Source organism: Rana temporaria, chromosome 4, assembly GCF_905171775.1.
Source record: "Rana temporaria chromosome 4, aRanTem1.1, whole genome shotgun sequence".
NCBI classification, from domain to species: Eukaryota; Metazoa; Chordata; class Amphibia; order Anura; family Ranidae; genus Rana; species Rana temporaria.
The window spans coordinates 185,895,159-185,916,657 of NC_053492.1; the positions used below are offsets into that span (position 1 = coordinate 185,895,159).

The 21,499-nt window shown below is 43.3% G+C and overlaps 1 protein-coding gene across 3 annotated transcripts in view; it reads left to right on the forward strand.

Moving 5' to 3' along the window:
• ATP13A3 (ATPase 13A3) overlaps positions 1-21,499 on the forward strand; it is a 156,796-nt gene that overhangs the window by 25,941 nt on the left and 109,356 nt on the right. For all 3 annotated transcript variants that reach the window (XM_040349508.1, XM_040349511.1, XM_040349509.1), the window contains exons 2-4: positions 11,696-11,791; positions 13,356-13,529; positions 20,354-20,539. In XM_040349508.1, the coding sequence (XP_040205442.1) occupies positions 11,747-11,791; positions 13,356-13,529; positions 20,354-20,539 (405 nt within the window). In that variant the 5' untranslated portion in view covers positions 11,696-11,746. The remainder of the gene's footprint in view (positions 1-11,695; positions 11,792-13,355; positions 13,530-20,353; positions 20,540-21,499) is intronic.

Consider the following 21,499-nt stretch of genomic DNA (forward strand, 5'->3'; position numbering starts at 1 on the left):
GTCGGAAAATTTTAAAACGTGCTATCCAAAAATTTGTTGGTGGAAAATCTGATAACAATTGTCTGATGGAGCCTACAAACGGCCTACCATCACACAATTCCGTCGGAAAATCCGATCATGTGTACAAGGCTTTAGACTCACTGAGCACTTGGACACAGAGAAACTGATTTCTTCAGAATAACAAAACATAGGAATCTGCATCAAAGTTTGTTACATTCCCTGCAATTTACATAGATCACCCAGAAGGGAATGTTTTTTTTCTCAACAAAAGTGGAGTTGCGCTGTAAGGATTCTTTCTCTTTCCATTTTTCCTCAAAATTTTTATTTTTTTGAACAATAGTTTACTTTTCTCCTGCTGTTTCGCCAGTTTTTTGTGGGTGGCTGGTTGGTCTTTTGTTTGTTGATTGAGACCCATAGCCCCTACCCTTATTGGTGCTTTCCTATGCTGGTCAGGAGCACCAGGTTTATCTTTTGGGTCCTTCCATTGTGTGGCATTTGCCATGTTTGTCTTTGCTTCATCCAGCCTTCATTCAGGTGCTGATTCCTTCAAATACTCTTTGTAGTATCATTGCCTTACTCATGAATCTCGTAGTGGCTATTGCTCACCCCTCAAGTTGGACTGCTCTTGGATGCCCCAACTGTTAAAATGTGTGAACCCTCATCTTATAAAAAAAACACGGGTGTGTGTCGGCAGAAAGCGCAGAGAAATACACTGACCTTCCCAGTCTTGTCCTTTGGAGGACAGGCATGCTGTTCTCCCAGCACATCCAGAAAACTGACCATGCTGGGGTGGATGTGCGCTCGTGCTTAGCGTGGTCAGTTTGACATAAAAGAGCAGGGGCACCACATATTTTACACAAATGAAGCAATGCAAAGAGAACAGGATAGAGGACACAAACACAGTATATATCAGGAATATGAAATGTCAGCATAACATATAATGTATCCTCTGGAATTCCCTATCCAAATCTATTTACTTTTAGGCGATTCCTGAAAACCTTTTTCTTCAGTGAAACCTATCCTACCTCAAGGTAACAACTGTACTTTCATTTTCTCCATCGGCTCTTTCCCCCCACAGTTTTTTTACCCTTTTGTATCACGTGACCCTCCCTCCTAGATTGTGAGCTCTAGTGTGCAGGACTCTCTGATTCCTCCTGTATTGAATTGTACTGTCTGCCCTAACATGGTAAAGCGCTGCTCAAACTGTTGACGCTATATAAATCCTGTATAATTAACCACTTAAGCCCCGGACCAATATGCTGGCTAAAGACCCAAGGTGTTTTTACAGTTCGGGACTGCGTCGCTTTAACAGACAATTGCGCGGTCGTGCGACGTGGCTCCCAAACAAAATTGGCGTCCTTTTTTCCCCACAAATAGAGCTTTCTTTTGGTGGTATTTGATCACATCTGCGGTTTTTAGTTTTTGCGCTATAAACAAAAATAGAGCGACAATTTTGAAAAAAATGCAATATTTTTTACTTTTTGCTATAATAAATATCCCCCAAAAACATATATATTTTTTTTTTCCTCAGTTTAGGCCGATACGTATTCTTCTACCTATTTTTTGGTAAAAAAAATCGCAATAATCGTTTATCGGTTGGTTTGCGCAAAATGTATAGCATTTACAATATAGGGGATAGTTTTATTGCATTTTTATTTTATTTTATTTTTTTACTACTAATGGCGGCGATCAGCGATTTTTTTTCGTGACTGCGACATTATGGCGGACACTTCGGACAATTTTGACACATTTTTGGGACCGTTGTCATTTTCACAGCAAAAAATGCATTTAAATTGCATTCTTTATTGAGAAAATTACAGTTGCAGTTTGGGAGTTAACCACAGGGGGCACTGTAGGAGTTAGGGTTCACTGTGTGAGTGTTTACAACTGTAGGGGGGTGTGGCTGTAGGTGTGATGTCATCGATCGTGTCTCCCCTATAAAGGGGATGACGCGATCGATGACGCCGCCACAGTGAAGCACGGGGAAGCCGTGTTTACACACGGCTCTCCCCGTTCTTCAGCTCCGGGGACCGATCGCCGCACTCGCGCGGCGATCAGGTCCGCGGGACCCGCGGTCCCGGAGCTTCAGACCGGGTCGCGGGAGCGCGCCCACGGCTGGGTACAAGTACAGGACGTATATATACGTGCTTTTGCCCAGCCGTGCCATTCTGCCGACGTATATGTGCAGGAGGCGATCCTTAAGTGGTTAAAAAGGGACACAGATCGCGCTCCTCTGTGTTATTGGCTCTTCTCCTGCTTGCTGACAAAACTGAAGCAATGAAGTTGGAGATGGGTCTGGCTTAAAAGAGAAGTATTTTATTTATTTATTTGGATTCATACTTACCTCTGTGGATGTAGCATCAGACTGATGCTGCATCTGTCCCCCGCCGTCTCTGCACTGAGAACCCAGCCACCGAACATCGCAGATGGCTCGGTTCTCACTCCTATCCGAGAGGAAAGCTGCTGACTTCTCCACGTTCAATAAAGCGCTGAGCTCTGGAGGGGCGAGCTGAGACTGCCGTCAATCAAGGCAGCTGGCGGATCCTGACTTGGAAGTAGTGATGGCAGTGACGTCAGCGGAGAGCGGACTTCAGACCCCTCTCCGCTGAAAACAGGTCACAGGAGTGCAAAACAAATTGCACCCCCGTGACCCTTAGGAGAAGTCCAGCCTTAAAAGCTCAGGCTGGACTTCTCCCTTTTAATGTCTTTTGTTCCACCTTTCTGTAGATGGCAGTATAATCTGACTGTTAAATTTGGGACAATCTTGTGTCCTTCAGTGGAATTCAAGAAACAGATTTTATAGTAAGAATGATCTCATTTTGTTTACTAGTTTCTCTGTAAGATACAATATATACCACTAGCTGTCACTCAATTGAGAACTTTTACCTGAAAAACCTTTATCAGTTGGCATGCGGATTAGATCACTTTTTGTGGTTTGAAATGAGGGCGCAGAATATTTGCATGTGTCTACAATTCATAGCTATGTCTACTACTGAAGACCATGTAGTATAAACAAGACTTCTGGTAAGAGTCGTATATATTTTCCCATATTGCTGACATTTTTAGGCCCACCCTGGATGCTGTGTTCTTTTTTTTTTTCTGTCTCCTTTTTGTTCTTTCTTATCCCTAGTTCAGAAGTACCCAGTGTAGATCTGGTCATTGTAAATGGAAGGAAGGGTTTGGTCAGCAGCATAATATCCTATAGTGTTTTAGCCTCGTAGATAACATCAGGGCTCATGCATGCACATGGAACTCTGTCCGAGGACTCCACAAGCTGTATGTAGGGTTGAATAGAATGAGCCATAGCACTTGTCTGGGCGCTGAAGGCATATCCTCTACGAGGGTCCGGTTAAAGTTTGCAATTGTTCCAAATAAACAAACAGTGCCAAATTTCTTTGATATTGTAATCTTTTGATAACGGAGTCTGAAAGGTCCCCAGAGACCTTTTTTTAGATTTTAGACAAAATAGTTGAGTGGCAGGACTTCCCTTGCTGATATGCTTGGAGTTATTAAGCACTGCCTCACTTGGACCATTGATAACAGGACAGATTGAACCGGGCTGTTGATAGAGGGAAGCTAGGAAGAGGTAACCTGCTTTGGAAAATATTTTATGATTTTAGGCAATCTTCTTTATTAGATTTTATGTTGAATCAGTGCCACCCGTGCCTTGTTTTGTACTAGATTTGTTTTACAGATTTCCTTTCCAGATAATACCAGTCTGATAATGGCTGGTGATAACTAGATTTTTTAGCAGTTGAGTAGGAAGTCTTATATGCCAAATGTTGGCAAGCTTTTTAAGATTTTTGTGATTGATTGGAAATTGTCTATTCTTTATGGGTTCATATTTTCACAGCTTTATCATTTAGACTGTAAGTCTGTAAGCATTTTTTTTATCTAAATATATAGACTGTGGACTTGTGCAAGCTATGTTTTACTGCACTGTAATTATGCTCATTTTCTGTGTCGGGAAAGGCCCTTTGGCAGTAAAATATATTTACAAGTTACAGCAAAAATGTTTGTTTTAGGAACTGACAAATCGCAAATGCTGCACAGAGACAGTAAGCAGAACTATCATGTAGCTACTTCTCCAATGCCAGTTGGACAAGCGACTTTGTGCCAGTCTGTTTTATTTCTTATCTAGTTATGAGAAATGCTGCTATGAAGTGGGATGCTAGGAGACAGTGGTGAGCCTGTCTTTTCATAATGATGTACTTGTATAGAATTCCTGCAGGGGTTAGAGCAGCCTTATAAAATATTCAATGCATCTTAAATGAGCGAGTTATTTCAGGGACACAGGGAAGATGCTGTTTGGCCTATTGTGTGTTTAATGTTAAAATTAGATCTTGGAGTACTTGGTTAGAAAACAATTTACTAACAGAGTTTTTAATCATTGTCAAATGAGTATGTCATAACAAAGAGCATTTTACCTTTCACAAAGCTTCTACTTTAGTGGAAGTAGTACATTAAAAGTTTGCAAAGCCTTACTTGTCTAAGGCCCCTTTCACGACTTTGACGCAATTTTGCCGTAACTTGAAGCAATGCCTGTGTAATGTTGAGGTCTAGGCACCCCATGTCGCTTCAAAGTCAGACCAAAGTAGTGCATGGACTACATGGAAGTCGCTACGACTGGAAGTTGCACAGATATGAATGGAAGTTGCACAGATATGAATGGAAGTTGCACAGATATGAATGGAAGTCATTGAAAATCATGGAGTATGACTTGTCATGCGTATTTGCAGTCCCAAATAACAGGACAAGTCGTACAAGTGTGAAAGGGACCCAAAACTGATCACATTTTTTCTGGTTCCTATTGCATTAGCCTCAGATTGCTTCATGAGTGGCCCAGTTGGCATCCTCCTTTCTGATATCCTTCAATTGAAAAATCGCAGGCATCAAACGTAAAATTGTCGGCAAACAGGCCAATTGGATGTAGTTGCTGTATAAGTATTTTGATAGCCATTGGCGCTGTGTTTATGGCCAACCTTAGGCAGCTGATAGCAGAGAATGCAAGTAACTTGGTACACTGTTGGTTTGCCATTAGCTTGGGCAGGGCTCGACAAAATCCGGGCGCCAGGTCGCAATTGCGACAAATTGTGACCTAGCGCCCACGCCCGCAATTGAGGCCGCGGCTCAGTTACCGGCTGTCGCGGGGCCATCGCGATTGTGTGGCTGGGGCACACGGAGGCACAGGATCCTGTGTCTCCCTGCACCCCCACGCGATCGCGGCGGTCCCACGACGGCCGGTAATTTAGGCCACGGCTTTGCAGCCTTGTGAATGCCCAAGCTTCCTTCTGTGACCTGCGCCATCTGGTGGTGGCCGTTAGCATTACAAGTAAAACTTCAGTTCTAGTGTGTGTGTGTGTGTGTGTGTGTGTGTGTGTGTGTGTGTGTGTGTGTGTGTGTGTGTGTGTTTTTTTTTTACTGTTTTCACTTTCTCCTTCCCTCTAATTAGAACCCCCAAAAATTATGTATATTTTTTTATTTTAACACCCTAGAGAATAAAGTGACGATCGTTGCAATACTTTCTGTCACACCGTATTTGCGCAGCGGTTTTACAAGCGCACAAGTTGAAGACAAATGCATCCCTTTAAATCCTGTTTGTTTTGTTTTTTTGTTTTGTTTAACTGAAAAACTGATCAGTGTGAAAGGACCTAATGCCTATTACAGGTGACGAGATAATCGGATGAAAAATATCGCTTTCGGAGCGATTGTCCAATGATCTGATCATTAATACACAGCTTTAGAGAGCCGATTGCGACAGTACATGTGAAATTGGCCAAAGGACAAGCACAAAACCTTTTCTTGTACCATAACAGAACAAATGATTTTTGTGTAAATAGTACAGTATTTATATGAAAAAAATCGTTTGACCGAGACCATGCATGCTCGGAAATTACGTTGACAATAAAATTAAATACATTACATCACTTCCAAACTTGTATTCATACGAGAATTATTTGTAACTTTAGTGACCTGTTGCTTTTCCATATGAGGCTAGCATGCAAAAAATCATATTTTGTGCACAAGGCTTTATAGTCAGTGAGAAGGCATCAAAAGTGCATAAAAATTTGATCTATGTAACGGGGCCCTTAAAGTGTAGCTTGACCCAAAAGGGGAAGGTCTGCTGAGTCTGGCTGGAGCCATTTTAACTGTGGGCAGCTGAAACTGCTGTCTGTTCACTTTCTGGATTTACAGACACACAGAGGCTCACTTCCAGCTCTGCAGCTCTCATTTGCCCTCTTATGAATCGCCCCCCCTCTCCTGGTAAACTCGAGAGAGAGAGAGAGAGAGAGAGAGAGAGAGAGAGAGAGAGAGCGCTGTGCATGATGTCATAAGCCTACGCTAATGACCAGACAAACAGGAAGTAGGCTGTGTAAGGTATTTACTGGCAGAAAAAAAAATGTTTTACTATCCAAAACAAAGGCAGAAGATTTAATAAATCGAACGATGTAAAAATGTCTGAAGTTCCGCTTTAAGTTCTGCTTGTTTTTGTTGTTGTTATAATTGCAAGCTTGACTTTAGTGTTTTATTGTTGCTGTGATTCTCAGTGTTTGCCATAAACAGTGAGTCACCTCTATACAGCTCTGTGTATCCTGGTGAGTAGCTGTGCGTGGTCCAACGGTCACGGCTGCTGAACTGAGCTTCAATTTATCATTGTGCTCCCTATGATGCTTCAGGAGTTTTCCAAGTTTGGGCAGGAGTAGCCTAAATGAGTAGTGCGTGTTATTTTTAACAGTCACATTGTCTTTGCATTCCTTGTGAATGACTCCTGCACCACAGCTCCTTCCATTGACTCATCAGCCTCTTAACTCAATTCTTGCCACTATTGGCTAGCAGCACTGGAAGCTGGAATCCAGCACTGCTTTTCTAGCAGATACAGAGCTTTCACTTTCTTACTCCTAAACTCAGTGTTGGCTCAGATTTACTTACAGACAAAGAGCAGTGTGGTAACCCATGGCCGTCAGATTTAACCCCTATTAGTTTAAACCAATCATAGATGGAATACATAAAGCATCTTTGTCCAAACAGTGCATTGTGTAAAGACAGCACGACAGAATGATTCAGTGCAGCGTCAAGAGTTGATTACTGCAAGTTGGCTTAAGCAGGCAATCTGTCATTTCCTAAGCTCTGCTCTATTTTTACATTGTGACTATTGCTATGTGGTCATGACGCTGAGATGGTAGCAGAATATGTGAGGTTTTTATACAACGCTGATGTTGAGGTCTGTAGATGGAATCGGGGATCTCCTAGGAGAGTAAGTGGCTGAAAGCTGTGGGGAAGATGGCAGCTCCTCATTACTAAACTGTGAGCTGGATTGTGAAGATCATGTTGCAATGGGTTACTTCATTTACAACCAGCATGGAATCTGCAAACTGCTTTCCAAGGCAAGGCACACACTTTTCATTTTTCATGTGCTCCCTTTCAAGTCCATATTTTCAAAAATGTGAATTGCTTAACCACCAAAAAAAAAAAAAAAAAAATGTGCCTTTTTCCAAGACACTTAGGTGTGAGGAGGCCCCATAGAAAATAATAATCCTCTTGTTCCTGCATTGTTATGCAAAATCATTAAGGTGTGAATAGGGATTGAACTTTTCTGTCCAGTTATACAATTTAGCTTTCCTGGTGGTGTAAATGTGTTGGATGGGTTTTCATGTTTTAACAGATGCACTAGAGCAGGGGGCAGGGGTCCTCCAACTTTTTAAACAGGGGGCCGGTTCACTGCCCCTCAGACCGTTAGAGGGACGGACTAGAGTTTTAAAAAAAAACCTATGAACAAATTCCTATGCACACTGCACATATGTTATTTTGAAGTGAAAAACAAAACGGGAACACATACAATATTTAAAATGAAGAACAGGTAAAGTTAAACCAACAAACTTATCAGTATTTCATTGCAAGTCCCCCCTCACCGTCATTTCAGGCCATCATTGCAAGCCCCCCCTCACCGTCTTTTCAGGCCATCATTGCAAGTCCCCCCTCACCGTCATTTCAGGCCATCATTGCAAGTCCTCCCCCACTGTCATTTCAGGCCATCATTGCAAGTCCCCCCCCACCGTCATTTCAGGCCATCATTGCAAGTCCCCCCCCCCCGTCATTTCAGGCCATCATTGCAAGTCCCCCCCCACCGTCATTTCAGGCCATCATTGCAAGTCCCCCCCCACCGTCATTTCAGGCCATCATTGCAAGCCCCCCCCCACCGTCATTTCAGGCCATCATTGCAAGTCCCCCCTCACCGTCATTTCAGGCCATCATTGCAAGTCCCCCCTCACCGTCATTTCAGGCCATCATTGCAAGTCCCCCCTCACCGTCATTTCAGGCCATCATTGCAAGTCCCCCCTCACCGTCATTTCAGGCCATCATTGCAAGTCCCCCCTCACCGTCATTTCAGGCCATCATTGCAAGTCCCCCCTCACCATCATTTCAGGCCATCATTGCAAGCCCCCCCCCCCCCCTTTGCCATCATTTCAAATTCAAGCCCCTTACCATCATTGCAAGACCCCCCCCCCCTCCCTCACCATCATTGCAAGCCCCTCACCATCATTGCAAGCCCCCCCTTCACCATCATCATTGCAAGCCCCCCCTTCACCATCATCATTGCAAGCCCCCCTTCACCATCATCATTGCAATCCCCCCTTCACCATCATCCTTGCAAGCCCCCCTCCTCACCATCATCATTGCAAGCCCCTCATGATCATTGCAAGCCCCCCTCCCTCACCATCATTATTGCAAGCCCCCCTCCCTCACCATCATTATTGCAAGCCCTGATTGTTTATCGATTGGTTTGTGCAAAATTTATAGCGTTTACAAATTAGGTTTTATTGCATTTTTAATAATATTTTTTTTTTTTTTTTTTTTTACTACTTATGGCAGCGATCAGCATTTTTTTTTTTTTCGTGACTGCGACATTATGGCGGACACATCGGACAATTTTGACACATTTTTGGGACCATTGTCATTTTCACAGAAAAAAATGCATTGTTTACTGTGAAAATGACAATTGCAGTTTGGGCGTTAACCACTAGGGGACGCTGTAGGGGTTATGTGTGACCTCAATGTTTTTCTAACTGTAGGGGGGCGGGGCTGGACGTGTGACGTCATTGATCGTGTTTCCCTATATCAGGGAACACACGATCAATGACAGCGCCACAGTGAAGAACGGGGAAGCTGTGTTTACACACAGCTCTCCCCGTTCTTCAGCTCTGGGGACCTATCGCGGGACTCCGGCGGCGATCGGGACCGCTGGTCCCAAGGCCGCGGAGCTTCGGACCGGGTCGCAGGCACCCGCCCGCGACCACGGCTGGGCACTTAAAGAGGACGTAAAGGTACGTGCTTGTGCCCAGCCGTGCCATTCTGCCGACGTATATCTGCAGGAGGCGGTCCTTAAGTGGTTAACTGCTTGCCGACCGCACTATAGCCGAATGGGAGAGATCCATCCATCCATGCTCTGCCATACCCTGGTATACTCTGCGATACCCAGCCATGCTCGGCCTTACTCGGCTGTACTCGTCCTCTGTATGTGGGCAGGCTGTGAAAGTCTCAAACATGTGGTATTGCTGTACTCAGGAGGAGTAGGAGAATCTATTTTGGGGTGTCATTTTTGGTATGTACATGCTATGTGTTAGAAATATTGTATTAATTAACAACTTTGTGTTAAAAAAAAAAAAAAAAAACCGCTTTAACCACTTCCCGACCGCCATATGACATCCTTGACTTTGTGCGGGGACATCTGAATGATGGGTGCAGCTACAGGCATCATCCAGATATCAGCTTTTTCAGCCGGCGATTCCCTACACCATAAGAATGATCATAGCAGCTGTTCTGCCGCTTGATCATTCTCACGAGAGGCGAAAGGGAACATCCCCCTCCCCTCCCGCTGCCCTCCGGTGCATCTACCGACTCACCGATACGATCGAAGCCAGAATTATTATTTTTTATATTTCATTCTTCCCAGCCTAGAGGTTAGATGTGGGGTCTTATTGACCCCATATCTCACTGTAAAGAGGACCTGTCATGCCATATTCCTATTACAAGGGATGTTTACATTCCTTGTAATAGGAATAAAAGTGATCAAAAAAATTTTTTTGGGCAAAATTGTGTCAAAATAAAGTAAAATGAACAATAAAAAAAATATATATATTTTTTTTAAAGCACCCCATTACTGTTTTTTTCAAAAAAAAATGTTCGAAAAATTGCTGCGCAAATACTGTGTGAGATAAAAAGTTGCAACAACAGTCATTGTATTCTCTAGGGTCTTTGCTAAAAAAAAACATATATAATGTTTTGGGGTTCTATGTAATTTTCTAGCAAATAAATGATGATTTTTACATGTAGGAAAGAAATGTCAGAATTGGCCTGGCCTGGCCTCCAGAACATCTGAAGGTGCTCCCTGCATGTTGGGCCTCTGTATGTGGCCACGCTGTGTAAATCTTGATTTTTTACAAAGAATTGTGGGAAAAAATTACAACTTAAAAAAATCACCATGCCTCTTTCTAAATACCTTGGAATGTCTTCTTTCCAAAAAGGGTTCATTTGGGGGGTATTTGTACTTTTTCTGGCTTGTTAGGGTCTCAAGAAATGAGAGAGGCTGTCAGTACTTCAGGTTTGATCAATTTTCAGATATTGGCACCATAGCTTGTGGAGTCTATACTTTCCACAAAGACCAAATAATATACACCAATTTGTACTTTTACCAAAGATATGTAGCAGTATACATTTTGGCCCAAATTTATGAAGAAAATTTGCTAAATTATATTACCGAAACAAAGAAAAATTACAGAATTTGCTGTCTTTTTTTTTTCTTTTATAGCGCAACAAATAAAAAACCCATCTGATTAAATACCACCAAAAGAAGGCTCTATTTGTGTGAAAAAAAGTACACCCATTATATATATATATATGTATGTATGTGTGTGTGTATGTATATGTATATGTGTATATGTATGTGTATATATATATATATATATATATATATATATATGTATGTGTGTGTGTGTGTGTGTGTGTGTGTGTATATATATATATATATATATATATATATATATATATATATATATATATATATATATATATATATATATATATATATATATATATATATATATATATCCAAACTGCACTGCCTGGGTCCAAAGACACACAGTGGCTTAGCCCTGCCCAATGTTCCTTTGCCACAGGATTTGACTGGCCACAGCGGAAGCCAGTGGCTCCTGATACCTCAGCAAAACCTGTGAGATTGGGGAGAGAAGACAGAACCACTACAGGTGGGCACAGTGCAGACTGAGGTAAGTATACAGGGGGTGAGGGGGCGATACAACGACCTAAACATTTTTTGTGTTGTGTCTTTACTCACTTTTGGTGAATGGGTAGGGGTACTGTGTGTGTGTGTGTGTGTGTGTGTTTTTCATTGCTGGCATTCACACCTCGTACCCAGATCACATCTGTATAATGCAGGTGCGACTTTTGAGGGTTAACATTGAGGTTAATGGACCTCAAGTCGCATAAAAGTTTGACCAAAGTAGTGCAGGGACTACTTTGAAGTCGCACAGCTATGAACGGTTATCATTGGGAAACGTGGTGGAGGTCCAAAGTCGCATGACAAGTTGCACAAGTGTGAATGGGGCCTAAAGATGCAAATGGATGCTAGATTATAAAGCGTCACATTTTAAATTTGCGCTCATTTTGTTCTTTCTTTCAGCTAAGTCCGGTATTGTAAAGGTTGGTGGGAAAGCTGCACAGCTCAGAGAATATGGAGAATGGAGGGAAGATCAATAAAGGCGAAGAAGATGAGATGGTAAGCAGAACTGCATTTTTTTCTTTGTATTGCTTCATGTAGTTTTGTCATTTATCTACAGTGCCTTGAAAAAGTATTCGTACCCCTTGAAATTTTCCTCATTTTGTCATGTTACAACCAAAAACTTAAATGTATTTTATTGGGATTTAATGTGATAGACCAACACAAAGTGGCACATAATTGTGAAATGCAAGGAAAATGATAGAGGGTTTTAAAGATTTTTTCTTTAAATAAATATGTGAAAAGTGTGGTGTGCATTTGTATTCAGCCCCCTTTCACTCTGATACCCCTATGCTGTGGTCCTTTAAAGTGGTTGTGAAGTCAGGTTTTTTATGTTAATGCATTATGTGCATCAAGATAAAAAGCCTTCTGTGTGCATCAGCCCCCCTAATACCTGAACCCCAACTCTGTCCAGCGATGTGCACGAATACTTAGGCCATACTGGACTCTCACTCCTGATTGACTCCCGCTGCTGTCAATCAAATTTGGTTAGCCATTCGCAAGAGAGATGGGGTGGGGCTAAACCACGGCTCTGTGTCTGAATGGACACACAGAGCAGCGGCTCGGCTCAAGTGCCCCCATAGAAAGATGCTTGCTGTGGGGGCTCTCAACAGGAGGGAGGGGCCAGAAACAGACAAGGGATTTGAGAAGAGGAGGATCTGGGCTGCTCTGTGCAAAACCATTACACTGGGCAGGTAAGTAAAACATGTTTGTTATTTTTAAAGGAAAAAAAATAAGACTTTACAATCACTTTAAGTGGTTAAAGTGTAAATTCACATTTTCAAAAAAATAAAAAGGTGAACTAACCATTGGTCCCTGCAGATCAGAGCGATTCTGACTGATCAGTGCTAGCATAGAGCATCGCTCTGATCTGTTCCAGAAATGCTGCAGAGAGGAGGTGAAGCAGTGAAACAAAATTCTCCTGTGCTCTGGTGTAATGTAATGTAGTGTAGTCTCACGGCAAAGACTAGAGAGAGGAGGTGAAGAACAGGGATTTCAAATGCCAGGACCGCTGCATGGGTACTGACCGCTCATCACCCACAGATTTAAAGCGGAACTAAACTTTCCTGAATTTACAGCCAAGGAAGCTGCCCTCTTAACCTCTGTTTGATCTGCAGCTTGCCAAGGTGCTGCACATGTGGTGATCTATGATGCCAGCCATTTGATGGCTTGACAGTTTAGTTGAGAACTGCCATAAGCACATTCGTAACTGTGATAGTTATCATTCAAGACATGCCTTGAATCTAACTGTTTTGGGAAACTATTAGATTTAGTTCTGCTTTGAATACAATGGGGACTGGGAAGGGAGGGTGTACTAACTTTTAAACCTAAGCTACAGTGGTCCACTTTATTAAACGGTGTGTAACTCATTGAACAATAGAGGCTGCATGCCTTTATTTAGTTATCTCTACTGTGCAACTGACCTTGGAAATATTAATTTATAGTTTTTGAGAGTTTACTTTGAAAAAAAAAGTGTGGTTGGGGGATGGTTTCTTTCAGTAGCAGCTTTTTTTTGTCAAGGTTGCATAAAAAAATGTTCTGCTCTTTTTTTTTTGTTTTTCAGGAAATCTGTGGTTACAATCTGTGCCGGTGGAAGTTGGCTCTGGTAGCAGTAGGAATACTGTGTACTGGTGGCTTTCTGCTGCTCCTTCTCTACTGGCTACCTAAATGGCGTGTGAGGGCGACGTGCACTAGAAAGACATTAAAAGATTGTGATGTTGTGCTGCTGAGAACCACTGTAAGTATGTGGGGGGGGGGGGCTGGAACTAGATTGACCAAGGCTGTATGTACATAGTAAACATCAGCACTTGAGTGATCAATTCCCAGAAATGTGTTCTTTATTGTAGAGTTTATTTTTTCGACCTACAAAGAAAAAATGTAATGATTGCTTAGTGGCTTGTGTTCTCTGCATGAATCCATTACATAAATTGGTACAACTCCACCGTAATTTTATAAATTTATGTATTTTTCCACTTGAAACTATAACCTTTCTCATCTGCTTAGTGATCGTAGGAGAATTCTTTTTTTTTTTTTGCTTGAATTGGAAGATATTTCTACTATCAGTAAGTACTGATGGATTCAAAATGGACATTGTAAATCCTGGAAAACTCTCCAGTTGGTTAAAGATTACAGATGTTCCCAGTTTATGAAGCAATGGTTCTGCAATTTTTTTCTGTGTTCCGCTCAGCAGAGAACTTGCTGTTTAGGTCAGGCCAGTGTACCAGGGGATTCCTTGCAGAGTTATCAGGACCAGAGCTGTGGTAGTTTCTCCTTACCTTGTCGATTTGTGCCAAAAATGTTTCTTTTCATTTTCCTTGAAGCTGTGTAATGCCCGAACCATTCCTGCCACCTTCACTCTCTTCACGTGTGGATCTCGAGAGTATATGCAGTACTAGGGCTGTGAAAATTAACTATTAATTCCTTGATTAATTGTTAATTTTTTTGATCGATCAAAATTCTTTTTATTGGTACTCTGTTCTCCGCCAGCTTCTGGGTCTTCAGGGCGTTCCGTTGGAGATCCGGTGACGTCACGGACACCGGCGGGGCTTGCCGTGTCCATCTGAAGGGCTCCTTTGCTGTGCCTTCATATCTGCATGCCGGCGGGCCCTTACTATCTACCACACACAAGGGCTGTTGCACTTCCCTCTCCTCTATCACCTGCTATTCTACAGCCATCTACTGGGAGTTGTGATAGTTCCCTTCATGGGACATCTACATGCCGACGGACTGATGTTGACCCCTCCTCATCTGGATTCAGCAGTGGTATCGTTGTACAAATTTTTATGCCAGTATCCTACTTGGCTTCATGTTTTTATGACTGCTTTTGCTACCGTTTGGTATTACTCACACCATTTTTACAGTTTATGTAGCTACATCGATTTTATCTCCAGTGCAATATTTATTTTGTTACCTACTTGAAGACTATAAAAGTTTTAATGCTATTCCCATCGAGCGCTGCCTTTTTTGTGTGTTTTGTATCCTGCTATCCATTTTTCCAGTGGTTGTTAGCTGCACTGGGAATCGGCCTGCAAGGAGGAGATCAGCAAAAGTAGTTGGATCTGTATGTGCGTCTAAAATGAATCGAAATTAGTAGATTAATCGATTAAAAAAATAAATAAAAAAAAACGAACACAAACATTTTAATCAGTAACAGCCCTATGCAGAACCCTTTGAGATAGGAGCATACACGGGTGCCTGAGAACGCACACACTAACTGCTTTTAGTCGCCGTCTTCTTCATAAAAAGATTTACCTCCGACACAGAATAGATTATGGGAGAGAGTGCCCTTTTGTCCCCTCAGTTCAAGAGGAACCTCTAGACTACTGCATGGATGTTGTGCCCAGTGCTCCCATCCCCCGGTGATCTCACTGAATTACAAAGTTCGGCAGCAGTTTTCAACAGCCGTTACATGTATCCTGCACATATACCTGCAGGAAGGGCTCAGCTAACTGTCATTTTCCTGGGCTCAGGGCACAGATTCCATCCTGGATAATAAAATGGGTCTAGACCGGCAGACCATTGATTTCCTATATTTGCTGTAAAGAGTGCTTCATGACAGTAACCCAGTTTTTTTCACAGGCACCTCAGACAGCCTCCTTTCAGGAAACACTGCTCTTGACATCAAGACCCCGTACTTGTGCATCTAGCACGTCACCTGCAGTGACAGTGGTCATATTCCTGTAGCACCTGGATAGGCCTCTCTCACTAGCCTAGCAGCCGGGGTGTCACATGGAAACTTTAGCAAAGTCTCTGCCACAGACCTTCCCAAAGATGGAGATGTATTAGGTCCAGAACCCTCAACACAGGATTAAGCACCCAGATCTCCCTTGAATAAACTCTTGTGAATTCAGAACTGACAGGCGACCATCACTCAGCCTTTTAGTAACAGTGCATCCTTCGATGAAGTTCAAGGCCTCTCCTGAGATACCAGCCTCTTGCTCGGTGCTCTCCAAGACAGGTTCTTCATTGCTTGGCTTCCTCCCTCCGGATGGACAGCACAGGACCACTCTGCGAACGTAGACCCAGTCTGACTACCGGGCCTACTTGATAGATCACAGTTCCGGACCAACGTGGTCCCAGAACCAGGAACACTTGAACACGCACCCCTGGCCATGAGGGCCACACACGGGGGGTGGTGGGACGACAGCCAGGATCAGCAACAATGGCGACGACCCCAAACTAAATGACATCTGCCCCTTAAGTACCTTCCTCCAACATGCACAGTGAGGCGATCAACCCCCGCTGATTGGCTGCTGAGGAAAACACCCAATACACCCTGACTTGACTGCTGCCACCCTTGGCCTGGGGTGGTACCAACACCCCAGACAACAATAGTGGTCACTCACAGTACAGCCATGGCTGGAGCAGAATCCCAAATTTGAAAAAAACAATACGGTCAGAGGTAATTAAATCTCTGGCAACCCTCTAAATTTAACCACTTCCCGCCCGGTCAACAGTCAATTGACGTATGGAAAGTTCTTGTGAAATCCTGACTGGACGTCTATTGACGTCCTGCAGGATTACATGCCGGCGCGCGCCCGTGGGGGAGCGCGGTGATCGGTGATGCGGGGTATCCGTCTGACACCCTGCATCTCCGATCTCGGTAAAGAGCCTCCGGCGGAGGCTCTTTACCACGTGATCAGCCGTGTCCAATCACGGCTGATCACGATGTAAACAGGAAGAGCCGTTGACCGGCTCTTCCTCACTCGTGTCTGGCAGACGCGAGTAGAGGAGAACCGATCGGCGGCTCTCCTGACAGGGGGGTTTGCGCTGATTCTTTCCCTGGTGGTCCCACACTGGACCACCAAGGAAGCACACACTGGACCACCAGGGAAAAGGGCAACAATATAAAAACAAGAAAAAAAAGAGAACAATGGATGCCAACCAGTGCCCACAAAAGGGCACTGACTGGCAACATGGGCACTGACTGGCATAATATGGGATAGAAAAGTGATGCCCAGCAATGCCATCAGTGCCACCCCTCAGTACCCATCCATGCCCAGTGCCCACCCATAAGTGCCGCCCACCAGTGCCGCCTGCGAGTGCCCACCAGTGCCGCCTCATCTGTGCCCATCAGTGCCGCCTCATCTGTGCCCGTAATTAAAGAAGAAAACTTGCTTATTTACAAAAAAAATTAACAGAAAAAAATAAAAACTTTATTTTTTTGTTGCGCAAAAAATAAAAATCGCAGAGGTGATCAAATACCACCAAAAGAAAGCTCTATTTGTGGGAACAAAATGATAAATTGTTTGGGTACAGTGTAGCACGACCGCGCAATTGTCATTCAAGGTGCGACAGCGCTGAAAGCTGAAAATTGGCTTGGGCAGGAAGGTGCGTAAGTGCCTGGTATGGAAGTGGTTAAGGCAGCACCAGCTATGAAAGTAGCAGGCCGCTACATTCCATATCCTTGATATTCCTTCTTGGTACTTCTTAGGCTCAGCTGGTCAATGATTATTCCTGGGGTAGTCACAATATCTTTTTTTTTTTTCTTTTTTGCGATTCATTAGCAACGTGTCTAGCACTAAATGGGGTAACCGTTCTGTGACTGCAGGCAACCCACCCAATTAGGGCCGATTGGGCTATGTGCAAATTTGAGCCAGACACGGAGAAAGATTGTACCGTTTGTGTTTCATCGCAAGTCCCTGTCAAAACCACCTGTGCCAGTGGCCATTTCTGACAACCACTTTCAATTTGTGGCCCCTTCCTTTTGCCTTGTCTCAGCCTTGAGGGTTTTCACAAAGGCCCTCACACCAGTTCTTTTTTTTTATCTTGGAGGTATTCCAGTATTTGGATACCTAGATGATTTGCGGCTGTGAGAGCAGACCTCTCCAATTTTAACTCCTATGTGTAAACCAAGTTGTAGTAGTCATCTCTAATTCTGTCACATTGCTTGGTGTACTTGGGCCTTCTCCTGAAGGTGTATACTGTGCTATCTCGCACCAAGCTGTCAGCAGCAGATCCATTTAGCCCTGTAAGCTCCAAGGTGGGACCTCCGTGGCTCTAGCTTGTTTTTTCAGCACAGCCCAAAGATTGAGATCTGGAGAATTTAGAGGCCAGGTCAATGCCTCAAACACGCTGTGTTCCAAAAAAACTTTTTTGAACCATTTTTGAAGTATGACAGGGCGCATTATCCTGCTGAAAAAGGCCCATGCCATCAGGGAATACTGATTCCATGAAGGGTGTACTTGGTCAGCAACAATATTTTGGTGGATGGTATGTGTCAAGTAACATCCATGTGACCCAAGGTTTTCCAGCCGAACACTGCTCAAAACATCACAGTGCCTCCACCAGCTTGTTTTTTTCCCATACTGTATCCTGGTGCCATCCCTTCCCCAGGGAAGCTACACACGCGTTCGGCTAAAGAAATTTTTTTAAAGACATTTTTTATTTTTTTTTTATTTTTTTTTTTAAGACTGGGCCACCTTCTGCTTCTCCTGTGGTCCAGTTGTGATGCCCATTGTAAGCACTTTTGAACATGGGTCAGCATGGGCATCCTCACCAGTCTGCGGGTACACAGCCCTATACACATCATACTGCAGTGCCTGTTTTTTCTGCTTTCATCACATCAAACTTCAGGGACAACCTGGTTACTTGCTGCTTAATCTATCCAACCCAATTTCGGGTACCATTGTAGTAGGATAATTTTGTATTACTTGGTTAACCTGTCAGTGGTTGTAAAGTTGTGGCTGATGTATATCTATATTGAGGGATGCCGGATGCACATTTATTAGCGTCTTATTCTTGCAAGAAGCGGGACAGGTTTGTTTCCAGAATGAGGAACTCAACGGCAGACCCAGCAGATGCTGTAGCGGTACCATGGAATCGGTATACCAAGGTTAAAATGGGATTGGATAAATCACAGAATTCAGCTAATCACTCCATCCAAAAGTTTTATAAAATCACATGGCATCTCAAAATATCCTGCTGGCTCTAACACTGCACTGCCTTCCTCCTAAATTCTTTATTGATTAGTCAATTTCTGGCCTCAAATCTTGCATTATAACAAAGCCGAGAGCAGAATATATTTGCTTGGATTAACATTGTGAGATCTGTTCTAGAAAAGGAAACACTAAGACCCCTTTCACACTGGAGGCGTTTTTCAGGCGCTTTAGCACTAAAAATAGCGTCTGTAAAGCGCCTGAAATAATACTCAGCTGCAAACCCAGTGTGAAAGCCAGAGTGCTTTCACACTGGGGTGCTGTGCTGGAAGGGCGTCAAGAAAAGTCCTGCCAGCAGCTTCTTTGCAGCTCTTTAGAAGCAGTGAACTCACCGCTCCTTTAACCCTTTTTCTGTCACTAGCGGGGGTTAAAAGTGCCCCGCTAGCAGCCGGAAAGTGCAGTAAAAATGACTGTAAAGCGCAGCTAATAATAGTGACGCTTTAACGCCGACTCCTGGGCGCTTTCATTGTGAATGCAGCCTGGAAGTGTCTGGGATGCTGTTACCCTATCCATGCCTTGCAGCAATCATTAAAACACAAATCAAGCCTATTTGAAATTGAGTATTTTAAACATTTAATGGATGTATTTATGGAAACTTTCCTGAACCCATTTTAATGAGGTTTCTTCGTAGAATGGTGCCCTACTGGTTTCCTACCAACTGCACCTTCTCTGCCGGGGGCAAGGTAGTGAGGCCCCAAGAACCTTTGTGTTGCTATCAGTTATGATGAATACAGCAATACACTTGTGTGTGTAAGCTGCTAATGTTTACCTTCTACATTGTTGCAATAACAACACGGTGGTTGGCATGTTAAAAGCTGCTACAAAAGCATCACCTATATGTGTGTGGATGCTTTGCAATGTTGTGTTTCTTTTTAGATGGTTGTTATCAATCTGATCAAGTCATTGCAGTAAAGTTTAGCTCACTGCTATCCCCAATAGGTGATAAGGGCAGACCCCTTCACAGAATTCACTCTGGAGTCTACCTTTGGCCTAGGCTCCTTTCAAACGGACGGATAGAATGGTGCTTTTAGCTGCAGATTTTCTGGTTTTCTACCACAGCTAAAAGCACACAATGTGTCCTATGGCCCCATTCACACACAGCATTTAGCTGCGATTTTGTTACATGCGGTTTGGTGCGAATAGAAAAAATAGAATTGAATGCATCCAGGTGCGATTTAGCACAGCTATATGCACTTAACCGCAGGTAATCGCAGTCTTTTGTGTCAACTGCGGATAGCAGCGTGAGGAAAAAAAAAACAGGAAGCACATCATAATAAAAAATAAATAAAAAGGGTTGCTATGGGAATGACTACCGCAGCTAAACGCGGCCGCATGTAACCGCACATAATCACAATGTACAAATGCAGCTAATCATAGTGCCTGAAGCCTGGAATTTCACAGAACATTTACATGCTTTTAACTGTGGCAAAACAGCCGTCCGTGTGAAAGGCGCTTTACATTTGGTTTTAAACAGTAAAGAGATCAGTGTGCTAATGCATGAGTTGGAATTTGGGTTTTACATATAGAAAAAAATAACTGGAAAAAAAAGTAGGTAGAAATTTTTAATAGATTGGGCTATATAGTAATTTTGTACATTTGCTGTTCTCTTTCTTTTTGATTCCAGGATGAATTCAAACAGTGGTTTTGTGCAAAAGTACGAATACGGGTTTGTCCTGGAACTGACCCTTTTCAGAGTCCTGAATCCATGATAAACAAAGTGACCAACGGACATGCAAGCCACCTTCCTGAGAGTCCCTCTGAACACACTGAAGATCATCCAATGAACCATACAACAGCCCCATTATATGAGGTATGGGGCATTTTCCCTTATAGTAAACCACTGTAGACTCGCCCACACGGTTTTCTCATCATTTGATAACGTCTGCTGTTGTACAAATGAGTTATTTTCGTGGTACTTGTGCTGTTAAAAGTATTTATGCTGAGTGTGTGGGAAGAACCTAAAAATTGTAATGGACTTTAGGCATCAATATGTATTGAAATGGCATAGTCTTTTTGCATACCAAAATCCTTGCACGTAAGATTAAAGGCTAAAGGGGTAGAAGATGCCAGGGCTGGAACATGTTACATGTTCCCCCTCCAAAACAGGTGGAACATATTCCAAAGGGGAACTTATCATTTAAAAAATATACGACATAATTTTATTTTACCGTTGGCAAGTCAAGCCTAGTAGACACGGGCTGAATGTCGGGTGGCGTGGGCTGGTTCAAAAGAAACCAACCTTTCGGCTAGCTTTTGTCCAAGGAGAATGACCAAAGAAAAGATAGAATGCATTAAGAAATAAAATCTTCTGCCTTTACAATCGCAAAGTTTAACCACTTCCCACCCATTATATGCAGAATGACGGCCGAGAAGTGGTTCTGTTCTCCTGACTGGGCGTCATATGACATCCAGCAGGATAGCATGCTGGGGCGCGCGGCGATTGCAGCATGTCAGTCTGACACACCGCATCTCCTTGATCACAGCATGAACCAGGAAGTGCCGGTAAATGGCATTCCTCGGTTCGCGTTGACAGAGAGAGCCGATCGGTGGCTCTCCCTGTCAGGGGGGGTCTGTGCTGATAATCAGCACATTGATTATCAGCACAACGCCCATCAATTGTACCCATTATCTGTCAATCTGTGCCCCATCATAACCCCCTCTCAGTGCCCAATAAAGTGCCAGTTAGTGCCCACCATAGTGTCAATTAGTGTCCATCTCGGTGCCCAGCATTAACACCTGTCCAGTACCTGCCCAATCAGAGCTGCATATC